Raw genomic sequence first — 20579 nt, forward strand, 5'->3', positions numbered from 1 at the left:
GCGGGGTCGCTAGATCGAAGCTTAGGTCTTGAAGATGGGGATACTAAAAAGCAAATCCAAAGCCACTGTGAACTGCAGGCGGACGACCGGAGTCAAAATCTCCAGGATGGTTTATTAAAATGCGAATCCCCGGGTTCCTGTGAGATTCAATGCATCAGGGTAGCGGGTGGAGCCCCGAAATACGACTTTTTAACAAGCTCTCCCTACAAATTCTCCCCACACAGCCAGGTTTAAGAATCACTGACCGTGTCATAACAGATTTAAAGGTGGTCCCCACCCGCTACAGTTACTCCAAGGCTCAAGGAGCAGAAGCGCTCATTTGGATCACGACCCGGGGTTCACCCCACCCAACACCCTCGGACTAAGAAGCGCTTAAACAGGAAACGGGAGCCCTTCCAAAACAGCTTGAGGCTGGTCGAAGCCAGGAAGAGTCCCAGCCCCTCCCACGTCAGCATCCCTGTGGGCGCACAGCGCGGCGGGCGGCGTGTGGCCTGTCGGGAGATGTAGTCCGCAGCGCAGCCCTGCGCCTGCGCCCTGGGCAGTTACCGGTGAGCTTGGGAGAACCGTGGGCGCTGAGGCGGTGAGTCCCCGAGCGGCCAGAGGGCGTGGCCGTTCCCTGGGGCGCGGGCGCGGGTAGCGGGGCTCCTTTCCCTAGCCGGGGCCATGCCAACTGGGTGATTCCAGCTGTGCCCCGGACGGCGGGCGCCGGAAGGAGTGGTGGGCGGCGGGCCCCTATCCGGCCAGGGTCCCCACCGCCACTCCCTGCGACCCGGCCGGGCCTTCCCGGGAGTCCTTCTGGGCTGGGAGCTCCCCTTCAGGTGGCGGGACCTCGTCACCCAAGAGTGAACAGGGGCCGCGCCCGAGACACTAGCATCCGATTTTGAACCAGCTTTTAGACTTTTTAGGGACGTGTCACTCTTGCCGTTCCTCGAGTGCTCTCTACACACATCGCTTTTCTTATAGGCCCCATGAGGGTGGATTCTCTACGAGAGGATTTGGAGAGAAATCACTGATCTCATAGTGAAATGAACGTTTCTCTGGGAAGGGTCCATCAAAGGAAACCCGAAGGGTCCATTCCCTGGTAGACGTGGTGGATGGTTTTGGGTCAGTCAGGGAAGGGCTGGCCAGCTGTGAGGCTGGAGCAGATTAACGGATGGGTCCAGAGCCAAAAACAGCACAGTTCCTGGATGCCCTCCAGCAACGGTTAGGTGCCTAGACTCTGGGAAATAGAGGCCCCCTAGGAATGACTCCTGACAAGCAATAAACTTTAATTGAGTGCTTCCTCTGTGCTGGGCATGCTGCTATTCGCCTCCCATGCAATTGGATCCACGCAGAACATTTTATAAAGTAGATGCTATGATTATCTTCTGTTACAAACAGAGGCACTGGGTATCAGGGTCACACAGCTAGCAGGTTATCATACCTAAATCGATCTCCTAAAGTCAAGCTACTATCATGTTAAAGGAGGATACAAGGACAGAGTGCTGATTTGGGTTGACTGGGTAGGAAGAGAGTCATGAGTATTTTTTTTCCCCTTGAATCCCCTCCAGAGAAGAGAACAACTACAGCAGCTGTCTCAGCACATGCGGAGAGAGAGGAACCATGGCACATGGGCAGATACAGGTCTTGAGACGTGTAGAAACATGTATATGACTGTCTCTGTGACCTCAAAGTCTACACCAAGAACATTTAGACCTTTTGATTGCTGGAGAATATAGATTTTGACATAATCACCATTTCCCTCTGGCATTTACCATGTGACCTTAGACAAGTTTTTCAATCCCCCTAAGCCTCAAACCTCAATTCCCTCATCTGTGTCCAGGGGATGATACTAGTACCCAGCTCCTAACCTTGGGTGAGGGTTAATTGACTAGTATATGTGGAATGCTTAGAACAGTACCTGGCACATAGCATGAACTCAATATCCCTTGTTAAGAATGCATAGCAGGCCGGGCGCGGTGGCTCAAGCCTGTAATCCCAGCACTTTGGGAGGCCGAGACGGGCGGATCACAAGGTCAGGAGATCGAGACCACCCTGGCTAATATGGTGAAACCCCGTCTCTACTAAAGAATACAAAAAACTAGCCGGGCGACGAGGCGGGCGCCTGTAGTCCCAGCTACTTGGGAGGCTGAGGCAGGAGAATGGCGTAAACCCGGGAGGCGGAGTTTGCAGTGAGCTGAGATCCGGCCACTGCACTCCAGCCTGGGCGACAGAGCCAGACTCTGTCTCAAAAAAAAAAAAAAAAAAAAAGGAATGCATAGCAAGTTCCTAATGGCCTCCCTTATTGCAGTGTATTTTTCACATAGGAAATCCTCTTGGAATGCTGTGGTGGAGAGGAGTGGGGAAGGAAAGGCATGGGGTTACTGGGGGAATTACGCAGACTCGGTAAGGGCAAGAATGAGAGATGGACAATTTGCTGCCTTTGCAAACCATGGCTCTACCTAAGTTCACTTTGATCCAAGGCCATTAGAGGGTACTTAAAGCTAGATGGACTTTCAAAGTTTTATGGAAGTATTGTTAGTATTCCTTCTCCATTTCTTTTGAGATCTACATATATTCAGAAACACATGACAATTGGAATTAAACTGGGAATAGGTTAAATGCGAAGAGATCTATAAGGGTTCATTTATTAATAAATTCAGGGTCCTTAGCCTGGGACCATGGAATTCTAGAGCAGAGCTGTCCAATAGACCTTTTTGCAGTGAAGTCTATTAAGCATTTGAAATTTAGCTAATATCACTGAGAAGCTAAATTTTTGACTAAACTTAAAAGTGTCACATGGGGCTGTTGGCTACCATATTTGACAGCAAGCACAATTCTAGAGGCTTTGAGATTTTATAAACTTTTCAAACTAGATGCAGAATAGGACGTGTATATGTATTTTTCTAGGAAGTGAGTCTGAAGCTGTCATCAGATTCTCAAAACCAAGAGAAAAATAATGAACTGCTTTAGGTCTTTGGTAAGAAAGAAGTTAACAGAGGTTCTTTGGTAAAAAAAGAAGTTAACGGAAGTAAGTAAGCCCTCTTGTGACCATTCCTGTTTCTCCTTTCTCATTTTTTTCTGTCCTTAGCTGTAGGTGGCTCCCTCCCACCCCAAGGATTTCAGAGAGAAACGAGTTGGAATCTGAGAAGTGAGGCTCCAGGTAAACTGTAAACTGCTGGAAGGGTGCGATGGCTGTGGCCCTGGGTTGTGCAATCCAGGCGTCCTTGAATCAAGGCTCTGTGTTTCAAGAGTATGATACTGACTGTGAAGTTTTCCGTCAGCGCTTCAGGCAGTTCCAGTACAGAGAAGCAGCTGGGCCTCATGAAGCATTTAACAAGCTCTGGGAGCTTTGCTGTCAATGGCTGAAGCCAAAGATGCGCTCTAAGGAACAAATCCTGGAGCTGCTAGTGTTGGAGCAATTCCTAACTATCCTGCCCACAGAGATAGAGACCTGGGTGAGGGAGCACTGCCCAGAGAATAGAGAAAGAGTTGTGTCACTGATAGAAGACTTGCAGAGAGAACTTGAGATACCAGAGCAGCAGGTAAGAAAAGAATGTGGGATCTTTGTGACTGGTCCAAAGGAAGTAGTTGCGGCAGCTGGGACTAGACCACACATTTGTCTCTGTGTCATTCCCCAGCCTCAAGATTTCTCCAGAGTTCTTTTCCTTTTTCTCTTCTGCTGAACTCAGCAAATGAGTCAGTGCTTTTAACTCTATCAGACTCTTTCCCTTCTATAACAAATAGTTTGTAATGTCCACTTTCCTATGCACAAATGAAATTGATAGACAGCATAAGCTACTCACATACGTCAACCCAAAGCATCAGTAAATTGCTCCATGGCCTGAAGGCCAATTCTGGCCATAGCCTGTTTATCTGTACTCTGTATGTAATGGTTTTTATCTTGTTGAAAGGTCATTGAAAAAAAGAGGAAAAAGGAGAAGAATTGACAGTGAATGTGCCCCACAGTGCCTAAAATGTTTACTATTTGGCTCTTTATAAAGTTTGCCAACCCTGAGTCAAGTCTAGAAGGAATATAAAGGAAAAGAAACATAGTTTGTTATAAATTGATAGAGATTTGTACATATACATGCTGAGGCCTGACTGAACGTCATGAAGTTGTCAGATGCTTGCATCTATGCTTACAATCATTGTGAATGGGACAGCCAGAAATTCAGACTGATAAAGCTCAAGTACTATGAACAGTTTTCCTGCTCGTCATGTGATTTTCCAAAATGGCATATGACTCTTGGTAAATCTGAACAATAAGCAGTGTAGTCTTTGCTTTTCACATTAGTGCATTCCTAGAAAATTTCATTTGTGCTGAAACTATGCAAAAAAACACAAAACAATTGTACTTATTTGACCAATAGGGTGGGGTTCTTGACAGATTCTTTTTACTCACATGAATGTTTGAGTGGGACATTCCACACTTGGTAGGGACCTGGAACAGTTCTGCATTGTAAATTATGTTCCATTAAATTCTGATAGCCACCACCTGTCAGCATATCCAAAACTCCCCATGGGGACAGTGGCACTGTCTGCCATTCAGAATGACTGTGTAAAGCCTCTTTTCAGAAGTGCCATGACTGAGAGAGTGCAGTATCTTTGGGAAAAGGGAGCAGGAGCTTCCAGATGGGCATCAGGGATACTCCAATCTTGTCTATGGGGGTTCTCTGCAGGAGCTGTTAGCTTCAGGGCTCCTGAACAGGAGTCTTCTGAAGTTTTCTGTCTCCCTAGGGTACTTGGGTTGGTGGTTGCCCTTCCTTTCTCTGTCTCCTTGGTTTTGTTTACTATATAAGATTTTATCTTCATGTGGTCTAGACATTTGCTGCTGAATACAGTCACTACTAGTCATGTACAGCTCTTGAGCCCTTGAAATATGGCCAATGCAAATTGAGATCTGCTGTAAGTATGAAATACACACCACATGCAGAAGACTTGGTATGAAAAAAGTAGGTGAAATATCTCACTAATAATTGTTCATATTGATTACATGTTGAAATCCTGATTGTTTGCATTGGATTAAGTAATACGTACTATTAAGATTGGCCTTAACTTTTTAAAAAATTTATTCATATGGCCACTAGAAAATTTAAAATTACATGCATGATTCTCATACAATTCTACTGGGCACTGTTGGTCTAGACTTGAGAGTGATGGTTCTGGCATTTCCCCCAGGTTGATATGCATGACATGCTCTTGGAAGAACTGGCACCAGTGGGAACAGCACACATACCACCAACCATGCACCTAGAGTCACCTGCACTCCAGGTAATGGGACCTGCCCAGGAGGCCCCAGTAGCAGAGGCGTGGATCCCACAGGCAGGGCCACAGGAGCTGAACTATGGTGCTACTGGAGAATGTCAGCCCTTTCTAGACCCTGGTAAGACAAGGGTTCTCTCCTTTCTTTTGTTTCTGTTTTGAGAGTTCAGGAATTCTCAAGGGTTGGGGTTGGGCTACAAACACCAATTACCCAATGGAAACGGACCACTCAGATAAAGAAGAGGAAAAAAATCTCTCTGGGAATAGTAGGGAACAGAGTACTTTGGATAGAACCCTGGGATTAGGAACCCTTTAAGCTAATGACCCTGTTAAGGAGTCTTTTGATCAAGAATGTTACACAGGAAAACTATGGGAGTTTGGATTCTGGATAAGGACTCACTTCTCAGCCCAATTTTAATCAACAGGAACTGTGATGTCGTCCACCCCTAGGGCCTCGGTTGCTTTCATGGCATCAGAGCCTTATTCAAACTTAATACTTTAGTAATATAGTCTCATTAGATCCTGTAAGATCAACTGCTTACCACAGTCTAAAGGAAATATCTACCTCATTAAATCAGTACCTATTACAGTGTTTTTCAAACTGTAGTAAGCAGACTATTCGCAGCATGAACACCAGGGGTATATGTTTAGCAAGCTCTGTAGGTGAGTGCTACACACACTGAAGTTTGAGAATCACTGACCTAGACACAACAGGGGTTAGTTCTAGAAGGAGAAAGTCCAAGTGGAGAAAGGCAGCAGGATCACATAGTCCAGTTGCTCCTATATTTTATTCCCCATGGGGTTTTCTATTTTTTTTTTTTTTTTTTTTTTGAGACGGAGTCCTGCTCTGTTGCCCAGGCTAGAGTGCAGTGGCGCAATCTTGGCTCACTACAACCTCCACCTCCCAGGTTCAAGCGATTTTTCTGCCTCAGCCTCTCAAGTAGCTGGGATCACAGGCATGCACTACCACACCCAGCTAATTTTGTATTTTTAGTAGAGACAGGGTTTCACCATGTTGGCCAGGCAGGTCTTGAACTCCTGACCTCAGGTGATCCACCTGCCTCAGCCTCTCAAAGTGCTGGGATTACAGGCATGAGCCACTGCACCCAGCTTCTCCTTTGGGATTTTCTTACCTAGTGTTCCCTGTACCTCTTCTACCCCTCACATTAAAGCTTTGGCCCAAGTGTAGCCAGAATCCTCTCCCCTGACTCCTCCAGGCACTGTTTCAACATAGTGGCATGTTCAAGAGACTGTTAAATACTGAGGTCACAGAAGACACATAAGAAATGAAAATAAGAACTGTCCAAGTTATAAAATGTAAATGTCTGATCCATCCATAGCTAGCTCAGGACCCAGGATTAGTAACCATATCCCTTTCCACATCATATTAATATCATTTAGTCATTTGACTGCTGTCTACAAGCACCTTTGAGGAGCCAGACACCATACCAGACCCTGGCGATTCAGTAGCATACAAGGCAGAAAAGCAGCTCTGGTCATCCTGGAGATTACAGTTCAGTGGACAATTCAGATATGTCAGTAGGACTTTTTGTCCTGTATGTGACAGGAATCGGACAGTAAATTTTGTGTTGGGAGGAATAGAATGCCTGGGAGCATGGAGAAGGGCCACCTAACTAACTTTTGGCTGAGAGGGAAGTCTGGAGGAAGGCGGATCTGGGTTAAAACCTACAGGATGGATCAAAGTGAGCCTGTGGAGTGGTGTACATGGGAAGCAGAGAGGGCTGGGATCAAAAGCAACAGCATGTGCAAAGTCCTGAAGGGAGAGAGAAGACCTCCTGCTGCAGTGCAAGGGACATAGAAGAGCAGTGGGACAGGAGTGGCAATAGAAGAGGCTGGAGAGAGAAGCAAGGTCCTAGGTCATGAAGAACTTGAAGCCTCATGGAGAAGTCACACTTGATTATCAGGGAAGTGGGGAACCATTTTGAGGTTCTCCAATACCAGAGCAATACACACAAATTTGCATTTTAGGAGATTATTCTGGCTATAGTAGGAATGGGTACATACCACTGAAAGCAGGGACCCCATTTGGGAGGTTGTTGCCATCATTCAGGTGAGAGGATGTGGTTCTAAAGCAAGGGCATGTTAGTGATGATGGAGTGAAAATATAGTTCAAAAGATATTTAACAGGTGTGAAATAACAGAGCTTAGTGATTGACTGGGTGTCAGGGTGATGGAGAAGAAGGGATTAAGGATGGAATCCAAGTTTCTGGCCATTCAACTGGGTAGATAGTAATATTATTCACTGACATGACAAACAAAAGAGGAAGATCAGACTCGGTGGGTCAAGTTGAGTTTAGATTTGAACATATAGAGTATGAGGTGCTTGTGGGTCTCCAGCATATTTTTAAATAAAAGTGACAAAAGAGGGAAACTTTACAAGTATACATATTGTGGTCAAAGCAGAACTATGTAATATTGCCATTTATGTTCCAGTCTTTACATCATCTACATTTCATAGTCTATTTAGGAATTCTAAAAAAAAGTCTGTGTTTATATGTATGTGCCTGGAACAAGTAGTAAAACTTAGCTAGTAATATTTGAAGTATAACTCTTTCTGCATTTGCATTCTGATTCCCCATGTTAATTCACTCCTTTTGTCAACATTGCAGGTACAGATATCACATAGTAGCAATATTTATCTGGTGTTTATATTTTGCTCTCTAAAGCACATGGAAATCTAGTATATTTAACAAAGGATAGATATAATTAAAAGATAAAAATTACAAATTTGGAGGACAGGAAATTATCCTTTTCTTATCACCGTTTAAAGTGATATATTATGCTTTGGAAAATGTTGCAAGGCTTATTCTATTATTTAAAGGTTACTTAAACCTTTACTTTAAACGAAAGTATATTTGATGTATCACATGAAATACATTCTATTGTAAACTGAATGGAAAGTACAAGATGCCAGCTGAGTGGAGAAGAAATTCAAAAGTAATGGAAGAAGTCAGTTGATTTTATATTAACATTTGGAACCTATTTCCTATCAGCAAAAAATTAGGTTGTTGAGTATATGTGAATTGTACATATATATTTTTTTCATGTAATATAACTGAAAACACATATACACATTCATTGCAAACTAAAAGAGAACTTAAGTGAACAATATAAAGTGATCTAAGGAAGACATAAACTTTAAAACAAAATCCCTTATTTGAATTCATATTGGACACTTTGATGCCAGAGATAAGCAATAATATTAGAATGTCTGCAATCAGAAAGAAAAGCGGCAAGGAGACGCTGGTCCTAAAAACATAAAATATATCATGCTTATCTTTGAAAACATGGAGTTCAAAATTTGTACACCAAAACTGGATTGCATTTTGAGTTGTCAAAGCCTTGGGTTTTTCATTTCAATTGATGAGGTTTCATTTGGAATGTCTGTGAAATGTAAAAGATCACATCTTTTTGGTGATGAAGGATATGAGAGATGAAAATTTAAAGTAAAATACAGGACAAACAAATGCTGTCTAGAAAGCATCAGAAGATTCTTATAACTTAAACTTCCTCAGATTATTCTACTATACCAAAAAATTTACCATAAGCTAATATCTAACCCCTAACTATAGTAATGACATTTCTTGGTGTAGTGAAGCTCTTATGAGACAGTCTTTGCTAATGGGGCTTAATGAAACCATTGCCTGAGTATAGGATGAGGGGAACATTCAGTGAAGCACCTTCTTTGTTAATCTCCAATTGCTTTTCCCTCTTTGCATTGGATAGCTATTGAAGGGTAATTAATTATCCTCAAAACTTAGCAGCTTAAAGGAAAAAGTATTTATCATGTTACTGTTTTTGAGAGGAATTCAGGAGTGGTCTACTAGATGTTTATGGCTCAGAGTCTCTCTTGTAGTTGTGAAGATGTCAGCAGGGACTGGCAGGATGCCTCAATTCCTTGCCAAAGGAATTTCTCCATAGGTTACCTAAGTATCCTTATGATGGGGCAGCAGGCTTCCTCCAGAGCAAAAGATCCAAGAGAAAGCAAGGAGGATGACACAATGTCTTTGATTTTAAATCAACCATGCCTGGACTTAATAGCCTTTTACTTAAAAAAAAAAAAAATCAAAAACTGATTTCCTTTTTTTTCTTCAGTTAACTTTTCCTAAGTAAAATTTCTTCACTTAATTTGGTCAAATATAATATATCTATCATGGATCTCTTAATTATAGCCAGAGGATGAGTTTAACATCCTGGACAATATATTATTGTCATTGGAAAACTAATGTTCTAGACCACGGTCTCAAAACCAGGAGACATGATTAAATTTAAGGTAACAGGCTTTGGTTTCTATCTGTAGGGCCCTCCTTTTTTTCCATTTATTTATTTTTTCAGATGGAGTCTCGCTCTGTCGCCCAGGCTGGAGTGCAGTGGTGCGATCTCTGCTCACTGCAAGCTCTGCCTCCCGGGTTCACGCCATTCTCCTGCCTCAGCCTCCTGAGTAGCTGGGACTACAAGCGCCCGCCACCTCGCCCGGCTAATTTTTTGTATATTTAGTAGAGTTTCACCGTGTTAGCCAGGATGGTCTCAATCTCCTGACCACGGCCTCCCAAAGTGCTGGGATTATAGGCATGAGCCACCGCACCCAACCTTTCCTTTTATTTTCAATTGACATGTAATAATTGTACCTATTTATGGGATACAGAGTGATATTTTGATATGTGTGTACAATGTGTAATGATCAAATGAGGATAATTAGCATATCTATCACCTTAAACATTTATCATTTCTTTGTGTTTCTCATTCCTGTGGGAGCTAAAAAAAAAGGGAGGCTCATAGAAGTGAAGTGTAGGGCCCTTCTCTTTTTACTGACCAGCAGTTAATATTTCTTCTATTACTGTAAAACCACTCATCCAATAATAGTACTTTACAGATAGCTTACATTGAGGGTAAAGAGAAGAGCCCCCTGACAGAAGTAGTCATTAATGCCTGCTTTTTTATTGCCACTCAACTTTGACCCAGAAGCCATGGAGCCAAACTAGAAAACATTTGGAGAATACAATATATGCAGGTATTGATATGATAAATTTCTAGAATCGGGATTGATTGATTAATGGGCATTTAAAACTTTAATAGATATTGTCAAATTGCCTTCTGAAATTATTGTACCAGTTTATCCTCCCACCACAATATATAGGAATGCCAAATTCTGCTCGTCTTCACTTATCTTTGCTATGTAAGAGCCATAGCTGTTCTCGCTATGTTGGCCAGCAGAGTAGCGCAAATATATCTGTGGAAACGCTTTCAGTAAGCGTCAGTTTTATTCAGCATTCGTGGTGGTATTTTATTCAATATGTAAGAGTAGAGGATGGGAACTGATATCTAAAAGGTGAGACATGGGTCAAAAGTGAATGGGAATTGGTTTTAGCTGACTTGGACTGTGAAAATAAGGTTGAGAAATGCAAATAAACTGGTAATAGTGTCCGGAAGTATCTGAATATTACTCAGGACAACAGGGTTGGGGTGGGGTGTGCTACACATATAAGAAGTGCTTTAGGTTGACATCCATGAAGAAGCTCAAGTTTGAGCACCATGTTTTCACATCCAAGGTGTGGAGACTCCTGATGCACCCAATTTGGGGCCAAGCTTTTTGAAAGCTGGCACCAGGAGTATGATGCTGGGGACAAGGAACCAAAGCAAAAGTACTCAAATCTCTGTAATTTGGTGCTGTGCAGAAAGTAGCAGCTAGACTTGAAGGCCAATATGGGAGGCCCATGAGACACAGCTGCCCTTAGATCTCATGGGTACCAGATTCTGCTTCCAGGGTTACATTTAGTCCTTCAACTAGGTCATAGAGCTTCTTTTACCTAAGGAGCAGGTGTCTGGGCCTGGTTTTGAAGTGATATTTGATGAAATCTGTAACCTTAAGAGTTTCAAGTTTGTGCTCTGTAAGATGAGAATAGCCATATGAACAATTCCTGTCATTCCCAAAACTGTTTTTCTGGCTTTCATATTGAAATCTCCTGGGCCTTCACGCTTCTACCATCCTAAGCCTTTGCTACTTGCTGCTCTCCCCAGTTTCAATTCCTTCTCACTTCTACTTGATGGCAGCTTTAATCAATGAACTCCAGTTTCTTTTTTCCACTAACTTAAAAAAATTTTTTTTTTAATTTGTGTGGGTACATACTAGGTGTATGTATTTATGAGGTATGTGAGATGTTTTAATACATTGCATGCATTGCATAATAATCACATCATGGTAAATGGGGTATCTATCTCCTCAAGTATTTATCCTTTGTGTTACAAACAATCCAATTCTACTCTTATTTTTTTAAATGTATAATTTCTATTTTTTGTGGGGGGGCCTGTTCCACCACATCATTCAATTATCCCACTCCTGGGTTTAAATCCAAGCATTGTTAACAAAATAGTGAGTTTATGAAACATTTTATTGGAAGTGTATTTTATATTTCTTAATCTAAAATCTATTGTTTTTTTCCCTGTGAAAATATAAAATAAAGTATTTTACACTACTTCCTAGGATTTGATATAGTGTACTGAAATCTAAATTTTACTTCAGATTAATGTTAGCCAAACTAATCTGTTAATATCATTTAATGATGTCAATATTTAAATGTTTTTTTCTACATTTACATCTTTTTTAAATAGCATTATATATAATTCACATACCATACATTGTCACCCCTTTGAAGTGTACAATTTAATGTTTTTTGGTATAGTCACAATATGTACAACTGTCACCACAGTCAATTTTAGAATATTTTCATCACCTCAACAAGAACCTGTACCCTTTAGCTATCACCTCTTGGCCCCCATCTCTCCCACTCCAAAGCAACCACTAATTTACTTTCTGTCCCTGTAGATTTGCCTATTCTGGATATTTCGTATTAATGGAATCATACAATATGTGGTCTTTTATGACCAACTTCTTTCACTGAACATATTTTCAAGGATCAACTTTGTTGTAACATGTATCAGTACTTTATTCCTATTTATGGTTGAATAGTCCATTGTGACGTTATACCACATTTTGTTTATTCATTCAACAGCTGATGAATGTTTAGATTGTTTCTATAGTTTGGCTATTATGAATTATGCTGCTATAAAAATTTGAGTATGACATTTTGTATTTATACATGTTTTCATTTTTCTTGGGTATATACCTGGGAGCACAATTGCTAGGTCATATGGTAACTCTATGTTTAAACTTCTCAGGAACTTCTCGACTTTTACAAACTGGCTGCACTGTTTTACATTCCCACCAGCAGTGTACAAGCACTCTTATTTCTTCACATCCTGGGCGACGTTTATTATTATTATTTGACATTTTTATTCTAGCCATCCTATGGGTATGAAATAGTGACTCATTGTGGTTTTGATTGTGGATTTGATACTCTTCTTTCTTTGAAGAGTAACGATGCTGAACATGCGTTCATGTGCTCATTGGTCATTTGTATATTTTCATAGATCTATTTAGTTCCCTTGCCCATTTTTAATTGAATTATTTGTCTTTTTATTATTGAATTGTATGTGTTCTTTATACAGGTGACCCTTGAGCAATGTGGGGGTTAAGGGTGCTGACCTACTGTGCAGCTGGAAATCCATATACATAACTTTTGTTTCCCCCACATGTAACTACTAATAGCCTACTGTTTGACTGGAAGCCTTACTGATAACATCAGTGGTCAATTAACACGTATTTCATATGTTATTTACTGTATTCTTACAATCAATAAGCTAGAGAAAAGAAAATGTTATTAAGAAAATCATAAGGCAGAGAATATATTTACTATCCAATAAGTGGAAGTGGATCATTATAAAGGTCTTTATAGCAACACAAATGAACTAAGACAGTGTGGTACTTCCATAAGAATAGACATGTAGATCAACAAAATAGAGGAGAGTTTAGTCTTGCTGTCTCAGGGGTGACAGAGGTGGAAGAAAATCTGCCTATAAGTGTATTTGTGTAGTTCAAACCCATGTTGTTCAATGGTCAACCGTGTATTCTAGATAAAAGTCCCTTATTAGACATATGATTTGCCAATATTTTCTCCCATTCTGTAGGCCATCTTTTCACTTTCTTGATAGTGTTCTTTGTAACCCAAAAGATTTTTTTAATTTTGATGAAGTCAAATGTAATTGTTTTTTCTTTTGTTGTTTGCCCTTTTGATGTCTTATTTAAGAAATCATTGCCTAATCCAAGGTTACAAAAATTTTCCCCTGTGTTTTCATCTAACAGTTTTATGATTTTAGCTCTTACATCTAAGACTTTGATCTATTTTTCATTAATTTTTAATAGGGTGCAAAGTAGAGGTCCAAATAATATTTTTTTTTCCCATGGAGACATCCAGGTGTCTCAACATGATTTGTTGAAAAGGCTATTCTTTTTATATTGAATATCCTTGAAACCCTTGTCAAAATCAGTTGACCACAGGACAGATATATGGATTTATTGCTGGATTCTCATTTCTATTCTGTTATGTTTAGTTGGTTTATAGTATTTTCTTTGTCTTGTATTATTGATCTTCTGCCTAGATTTTCTATCTGTTAGTGCAAGGAGTTATTGAAGTGTCCAACTACTATTGTTGAATTATCTGGTTCTTGTACTATTTCTGTCAGGTTTTGTTTTACATATTTTAGTACTCAGAAATTAAGTGCATACATGATTATAATTGTTATATCTTCCTGATGGATTAATATTTTTATCATTATAAAATGATCCTGTATATCTTAGTAATGAGTTTTTTTGTTTGTTTTAATGTCTATTTTGACTGGCTGTCTTGTGGTTGCTACTTGTATGATATATCTTTTTCCATCCCTTTACATTTGATCTATTTGTATCTTTGAATCTAAAGGATACCTCTTATACACAGTATATAGTTGGATCTTTTCAATCCAGTCAGATCTTTTCTGCTTTCTGATTAAGTCATTTAATCTATTTACATTTAATTTTATTTTTGATGTGGTTAGATTTATATCTGCCATTTTGCTTTCTGTTTTCTATATGCCTCAAGTCTTTTTTGTTCCTCTATCCCTCTTTTACTGCTTTCTTTTTCATTAAGTAAATATTCCTCATGTAATATTTTACTTTAATAATTTTACTACTTTTGTTTCTTTAGTGGTTGCTCTAGGATTTACCATGTACATCTTATCATTGGTTTCAGAGTTATACTAACTTAATGCCAGTGAGATATAGAAATGTTTCTCCTATGTAGCTCTGTTCCCTTTTCCCCCTTTTTGTGATATTACTGTCATATATATTACATCAAAAATGTTTTAAACCCAAGAATACATTGTTATAATTATTGCTTTATGTAATTTTAAGACTCTTAAGAAGCTGAAAGAAGAAAGGAAAATAAATATATATTATAACTTTTGTTATATTAACATTGTTTATCATTTCTGGTTTCTTCATTTGTTCCTGTGGATTTGAATTACCAACTGGAGTCATTTCTTTAGTCCCATACACTTTGCTCTTACCCACCTCATTTCTGCTATTATTGAGAAATATATTACATTTCTCTATGTTGTATGCCCAGCGATACACTGTATACATATTTTTATACAGTTGCCTTTTACATCTTTTAACAAAAGAAAGAAGCGGTAATTTTCATTTATACTGTCTTTTCTCATTACATATTTATTTTTACTTATGCTGCTTTGTCATGTGGATTCAGATTACTATGCATTTAGATTATAAGTCAGTATTTTGTATCTAAGCCTTTGCTATTCTCTCGTATTCCAAGTTTCAATTGAAACTCCATCTTTTACTTCACAGCAGCTTTCTTTTGATCTATTACCTTCAATTTTATTTGACCTGTTTCATATTATCCTGTAATTTCACTCTTAACTTTGAAATCCAAATGAAAACAAAATATTGAATTTAAACAGCACTTTTATTTGAAATTCAGCTTTTGTTTCTTAATCTTGAAAAGGAAATTTTTGTTCATGAAAAACTAAAATGATGTGTTTTAGTCCACTTCCTCTGCCTTGAATATAATGTTCTAGAATTTAAATTTTCCTTCAGATTAACATTAGTCAAAATAAATTCCTAATGTCATTTTAATAATACTAATATTTAAACATCAGCCTACATTTAGATATCAAATTAGTAATTTACAGCCCACATTTCATTGAAGACCACTAAACTTGACCAGAGATAAAGGAGGAAAAGAAGGGGCTCAGAAAAGAGGATGTAAGCAATACCAGCTGTCAGTGAGGAGAGGGGTGGTCAGACAAGGGGAGAGTGAGTGGTTAGAAACTTCACCTGGCTGTCCTTAGATTGACACTTTGAAATACTATTTTGTAGTCATTTTGACTAATAGTCATTTTTACCTGTATGAGTCATTTGGGCTAATTTTAAGAGAATCCACTTTTAGACTTTAACTGAAACCAACATAAATACTGCTTTTGCTAGGTTCAACTTAGTTCAATTTTCATTTAAATTCAAAAGACTCCACTGAAAATTTTCCAGTAAACACTTTAACTACTACTTTCACCTCTCTCTCTTCATTTAGCACTCAATAGCAGTGTTTTCCAGTATTAATATGGCAAAACTTTATGAAATTTACTTCATATTTTAGCTCTAACCTAAACAAATCTAGTATCAAAATAGATGCTGAAATGATTTAGTGCATTAATTTCAGCACACAATTTATTCACTCACCTTCCATAGATTAGAGAATAGCTTTGAATTGAACACAACCTCATTTTCATTTTGCTCTTATCTTTTAAAGAAAAGACTGTTGTAAGAGACTTAGGTGAAATAATAGTAATGGAGTAGGAAGTAAATACTAAGAGGCTATGTGTCCAAGAAATCAGCCTAAATTTTGGAAAAACCTTTGATGAGCCAAACTGTAATGCTTCCCATCTTTCTTCTGGCCAGGATATCCATTACCAAAACTTGACATGAACTTCTCATTGGAGAATAGAGAAGAGCCGTGGGTGAAGGAATTACAGGATTCTAAAGAAATGAAACAATTACTTGATTCCAAGATAGGTAAGTAATTGTTCTTTGATATACTAGGGGAAAAAAAAGAGAAAAATTTGACCTAAATAAATGATAAAGAGTTTGGAATTCTATTTAGGAATTTCTATGTTCCTACCACTGGTTTAACATAACTCTTCATTTTCCTTCACCTTCTTTTCTCCATGGAACACAATATCATCTGCAGTTTCTGTTTCTTTTCTCAGGTTTTGAGATCGGGATAGAAAATGAAGAAGATACTTCAAAACAGAAAAAAATGGAGACCATGTATCCATTTATTGTAACTTTAGAGGGGAATGCTCTCCAGGGTCCCATTTTGCAAAAAGACTATGTACAGTTAGAAAATCAATGGGAAACCCCCCCAGAGGATTTACAGACAGATTTAGCAAAACTGGTAGATCAGCAGAACCCCACTCTGGGAGAGACACCTGAGAACTCCAACTTGGAAGAACCTCTCAACCCCAAACCCCATAAGAAAAAGAGTCCAGGAGAGAAACCTCACCGATGTCCTCAGTGTGGAAAATGTTTTGCTCGGAAGTCACAACTTACTGGGCATCAGAGAATCCATTCAGGAGAAGAACCTCACAAATGCCCTGAATGTGGGAAAAGATTCCTTCGTAGTTCAGACCTTTATAGACACCAACGACTTCATACAGGGGAGAGACCCTATGAATGCACTGTATGTAAAAAGCGATTCACTCGGCGGTCACATCTTATAGGGCACCAGAGAACCCATTCTGAAGAAGAAACATATAAATGTCTTGAGTGCGGGAAAAGTTTTTGTCATGGATCAAGTCTTAAAAGACATCTGAAAACTCATACAGGTGAAAAACCTCATAGATGTCATAATTGTGGGAAAAGTTTTAGTCGACTGACAGCTCTTACTTTGCACCAGAGAACGCATACTGAAGAGAGACCTTTTAAGTGTAATTATTGTGGGAAAAGTTTTAGACAGAGACCAAGCCTCGTTATTCATTTAAGAATCCACACAGGGGAGAAGCCGTACAAGTGTACTCATTGTTCTAAAAGCTTCAGACAGAGAGCTGGCCTTATTATGCACCAGGTCACTCATTTTAGAGGACTTATTTAAGAATCGCTGAAACAGGTCCTACACAAATTGACACTAACTCAAAAAAAATCTTAACCTGCAGCAGGCTGTTTGTCTTGGAAGCTTTTGTTTGAGCTTATAAGATAGATAGCTTTTTTTTTTTTTCTTTGCTTTTTTTTTTTCCTAGTTTTAAAACCCATCTTCCAAGGTATATGCATTTTAGAGTATTTATCTATTCTTGTGATTTTCTTAGATTTGATTACTTCTGTCTGCACAACTCTTCTTTTTTTAATTACAATGAAAAATTTTGTGTTCCAAGGCAACTGTATCATAGGTGTAAACATAAAACATATAAATTATGACAATCCTTTTAGAGGTAGGGTCAATATAGTGGATAAACATGTCTATCAGATGTATTGATTATAGCAGTACTATAGTTATTCTGCTGTCATTATTAAAGATGATTATATTCATTCAAAGCTTTAGATGTGTCCCATGTGGCAAGAAAGGAGACAGTGAATTTTGTCAAACAATAAAAATGTGTCAGGAACACAAGGATGAAGGGGATGTCATTTGCCTGGTAAGAACTGGGTTATTTCTACTGAAATTTTTTATGTTTAAAGAAATTAAGATTTTAACCTTTACTTTTGAATTTTGCAAAGTTTGCTAGTCTGCTTAGTCAGCAGTCTGTGGTAATGCTGCTAAAAGCAGAGTATTAATCTGGTAATTTATTTTGTTCACAGAATAAGTAAGCCCTATGTCTGGAAGAATCCATTTGGCAATTGAAATTATACAAGCAGGATCTAATTTAATTTTGATTGACTGAAGAACCAGGGTCTTTTGCTCTCCTTTGGTATTTCACTCTCCTTTGGTATTCAATCATGTGTCTTTCAGTGCTTTTTAAAATTTTACCCATTCTTTAATTTAGTGTCTCCATATGTGTGTGTCATAGAATACTTAGTTCTGCTAGATATTCTGCAAATATATTTGGGAATTGCTTCCTGCTGTTTTGCCTTCTTAGATTCATAGTGCACATCAGCATATGAGAATCTCTGAGAGGTCTTCTAGAAAGGAGAGAAAAAGCACCTCTTTTGGCTCAATGTTTTCCAAACTTATTTGACCCCAAAACCTTTTTATATACCCAATAATAAGCTACAGAACTAATATTCTGCAAATGACTCTTGGAACACACTGCCTTAAACAGATATTTCTATAGCTATCAGTATAGTTAAGCTCCCAAGCCTAGTTATCTCCAGTTGTTTTAAGGGTGTTATAAAAAATTCTTAAAATCTATATGAATTTGTGTAACACACACAGAGACACACACACACATATACACACATACTACTTTAAGGGGGTGAGGGTCACTAATTCAGATAATTTTTAAGTTGTCTAGTGATTCTCAATCTCTTTGAATTTTACTTATATTTATACACACACACACATATGTATATACACATATCATTTTAAGAAGGTGAGGGCCGGGCGCGGTGGCTCAAGCCTGTAATCCCAGCACTTTGGGAGGCCGAGACGGGCGGATCACGAGGTCAGGAGATCGAGACCATCCTGGCTAACACGGTGAAACCCCGTCTCTACTAAAAACTACAAAAAACTAGCCGGGCGACGTGGCGGCGCCTGTAGTCCCAGCTACCCGGGAGGCTGAGACAGGAGAATGGCGTGAACCCGGGAGGCGGAGCTTGCAGTGAGCTGAGATCCGGCCACAGCACTCCAGCCTGGGTGACAGAGCGAGACTCCGTCTCAAAAAAAAAAAAAAAAAAAAAAAAAAAAGAAGGTGAGGATCACTAATTCAGATAATTTATAAGTTGCCCAATGATTCTCAACCTCTTTGAATTTTACTTATAATTACATACATACACACACACACACACACACACAACATGCACACACGTTGCTACTTATATAAATGTTCTCATGTAATCATGGTAACAGCTCAAATTCCCAAAGCAAGGGAAGACTTCTCATTGTCAGTTAAACCTGTTAAAACATGAAAATATTCATTGAGCCTAGTTCCTTGTTATAAAATACAAGAAATAGGACATTCAAGCATTTTCCCTTTATGAAGATACTCAGTCATTCTTTCCTTGAACTACAGTTAGGGAAAGTATATCTCTTCTATTCCATTGAAGTTCTCAAAAGTGATATAAGTACTTTGGGGGTATCTACTATGTGCCTAACTAGTCCTAGTCCTGTTCTAGGCTTAGTGGAAGCTAGTAAAGAAATGTAATTCATGGATCAGGCTCATAAAGATTTTATAATATTTTTAGTTAAACAAGAGTTGGGAAACAGGTGGAGAACATGCAAGAGAGTTTGTAATTAAGTGCCAATTATACCAATTGCTAGACCTAGGATGTATCTTTAATTCTTGTCATCCAGGTCCTTGTGTGATGCTGCTATAAGTCTGGGGCTCAAACTGATATCCCAGTAGCAATAAACATATAATATGGGAGGAGTCCGAATGTAGAGATGAAAAATACAGAATGTAATGGCTTCTCTTTTCTCTCTTGTGGAATTGCATTCAAACCAGAACAGTGCCTTAGAATGGATGTGCCCAACTGCTCTGTATTTATGCAATATTTTAATAAAGCAGAAATGTATGTGCTCTTCCTGCTTCACTTGCACTAATTAATTTTTTGAACAACTTAGAGCTTCTTCCCTGAACAGTGGCAACAAGCATGGCAATTGACTCCTGTCCTCATCCCAAGTTGGAATCGCTTTTCTCTCTGCAACCATGGCACTGTGATTATGCATCATTTTTAGCATTTAATACAGTTCATTTTTGGCTAGTAGGGTTAGTCGCAATCATAATATGAGTTGTATCCTCCCTCTCATTTATATCAAGTATACTTAACTAGATTTTTACAAGTTAGAGAATGTCTAATATTCTTTTTTACAGTGCCCTATATATAAGAATTAATACATATTTGTGGCATTGAATCAAGAAACACGTGAAATAGTTATTGGAAACAGATAACATATTTAGAACATTGCATGAATAATTATACTTCTGTGCCTAATTGTACTTCTGAGCATTTCAAAAAGATAAGGGCAAAATATGGTACCTACCTCCTAGCTATTATAAAGGGGAAAATACAGTACCTACCTCAAAAGTACTATGAAGATTAAATGAAATATATTTTGCTCTGGCCCTACACACTGTAAGCTTTCAATAAATATCCCTCATGTTATATTCTCATTCTTTGTAGTTTAATGATAAAAGCATTTAAAGCTATAGATTTCTTCTCTTTATGGCTTTGGACATCATAACTTTTATATGTAATGTTCTTATTGATTATTTCA

At 38.8% G+C, this 20579-nt stretch overlaps 1 protein-coding gene across 3 annotated transcripts; it reads left to right on the forward strand.

Moving 5' to 3' along the window:
• The first annotated feature begins 515 nt into the window (after positions 1–515).
• ZNF449 (zinc finger protein 449) lies at positions 516–18770 on the forward strand. Of its 3 annotated transcripts, XM_030934691.1 has the most exons (7): positions 516–580; positions 3071–3524; positions 5161–5365; positions 16112–16225; positions 16420–17037; positions 17742–17841; positions 18005–18770. In XM_030934691.1, exons 2-6 carry the CDS (start codon positions 3171–3173, stop codon positions 17795–17797), a joined length of 1347 nt encoding a protein of 448 aa, XP_030790551.1. In that variant the 5' UTR covers positions 516–580; positions 3071–3170; the 3' UTR covers positions 17798–17841; positions 18005–18770. The 3 variants fall into 3 exon arrangements, with proteins under 3 accessions (XP_030790551.1, XP_030790550.1, XP_010381236.1); XM_030934690.1 differs by having other exon boundaries at positions 17742–18770; XM_010382934.2 differs by lacking the exons at positions 17742–17841; positions 18005–18770 and having other exon boundaries at positions 16420–17740.
• The last annotated feature ends 1809 nt before the right edge of the window (positions 18771–20579 follow it).

Source organism: Rhinopithecus roxellana, chromosome 7 (assembly GCF_007565055.1).
Source record: "Rhinopithecus roxellana isolate Shanxi Qingling chromosome 7, ASM756505v1, whole genome shotgun sequence".
NCBI lineage: Eukaryota > Metazoa > Chordata > Mammalia > Primates > Cercopithecidae > Rhinopithecus > Rhinopithecus roxellana.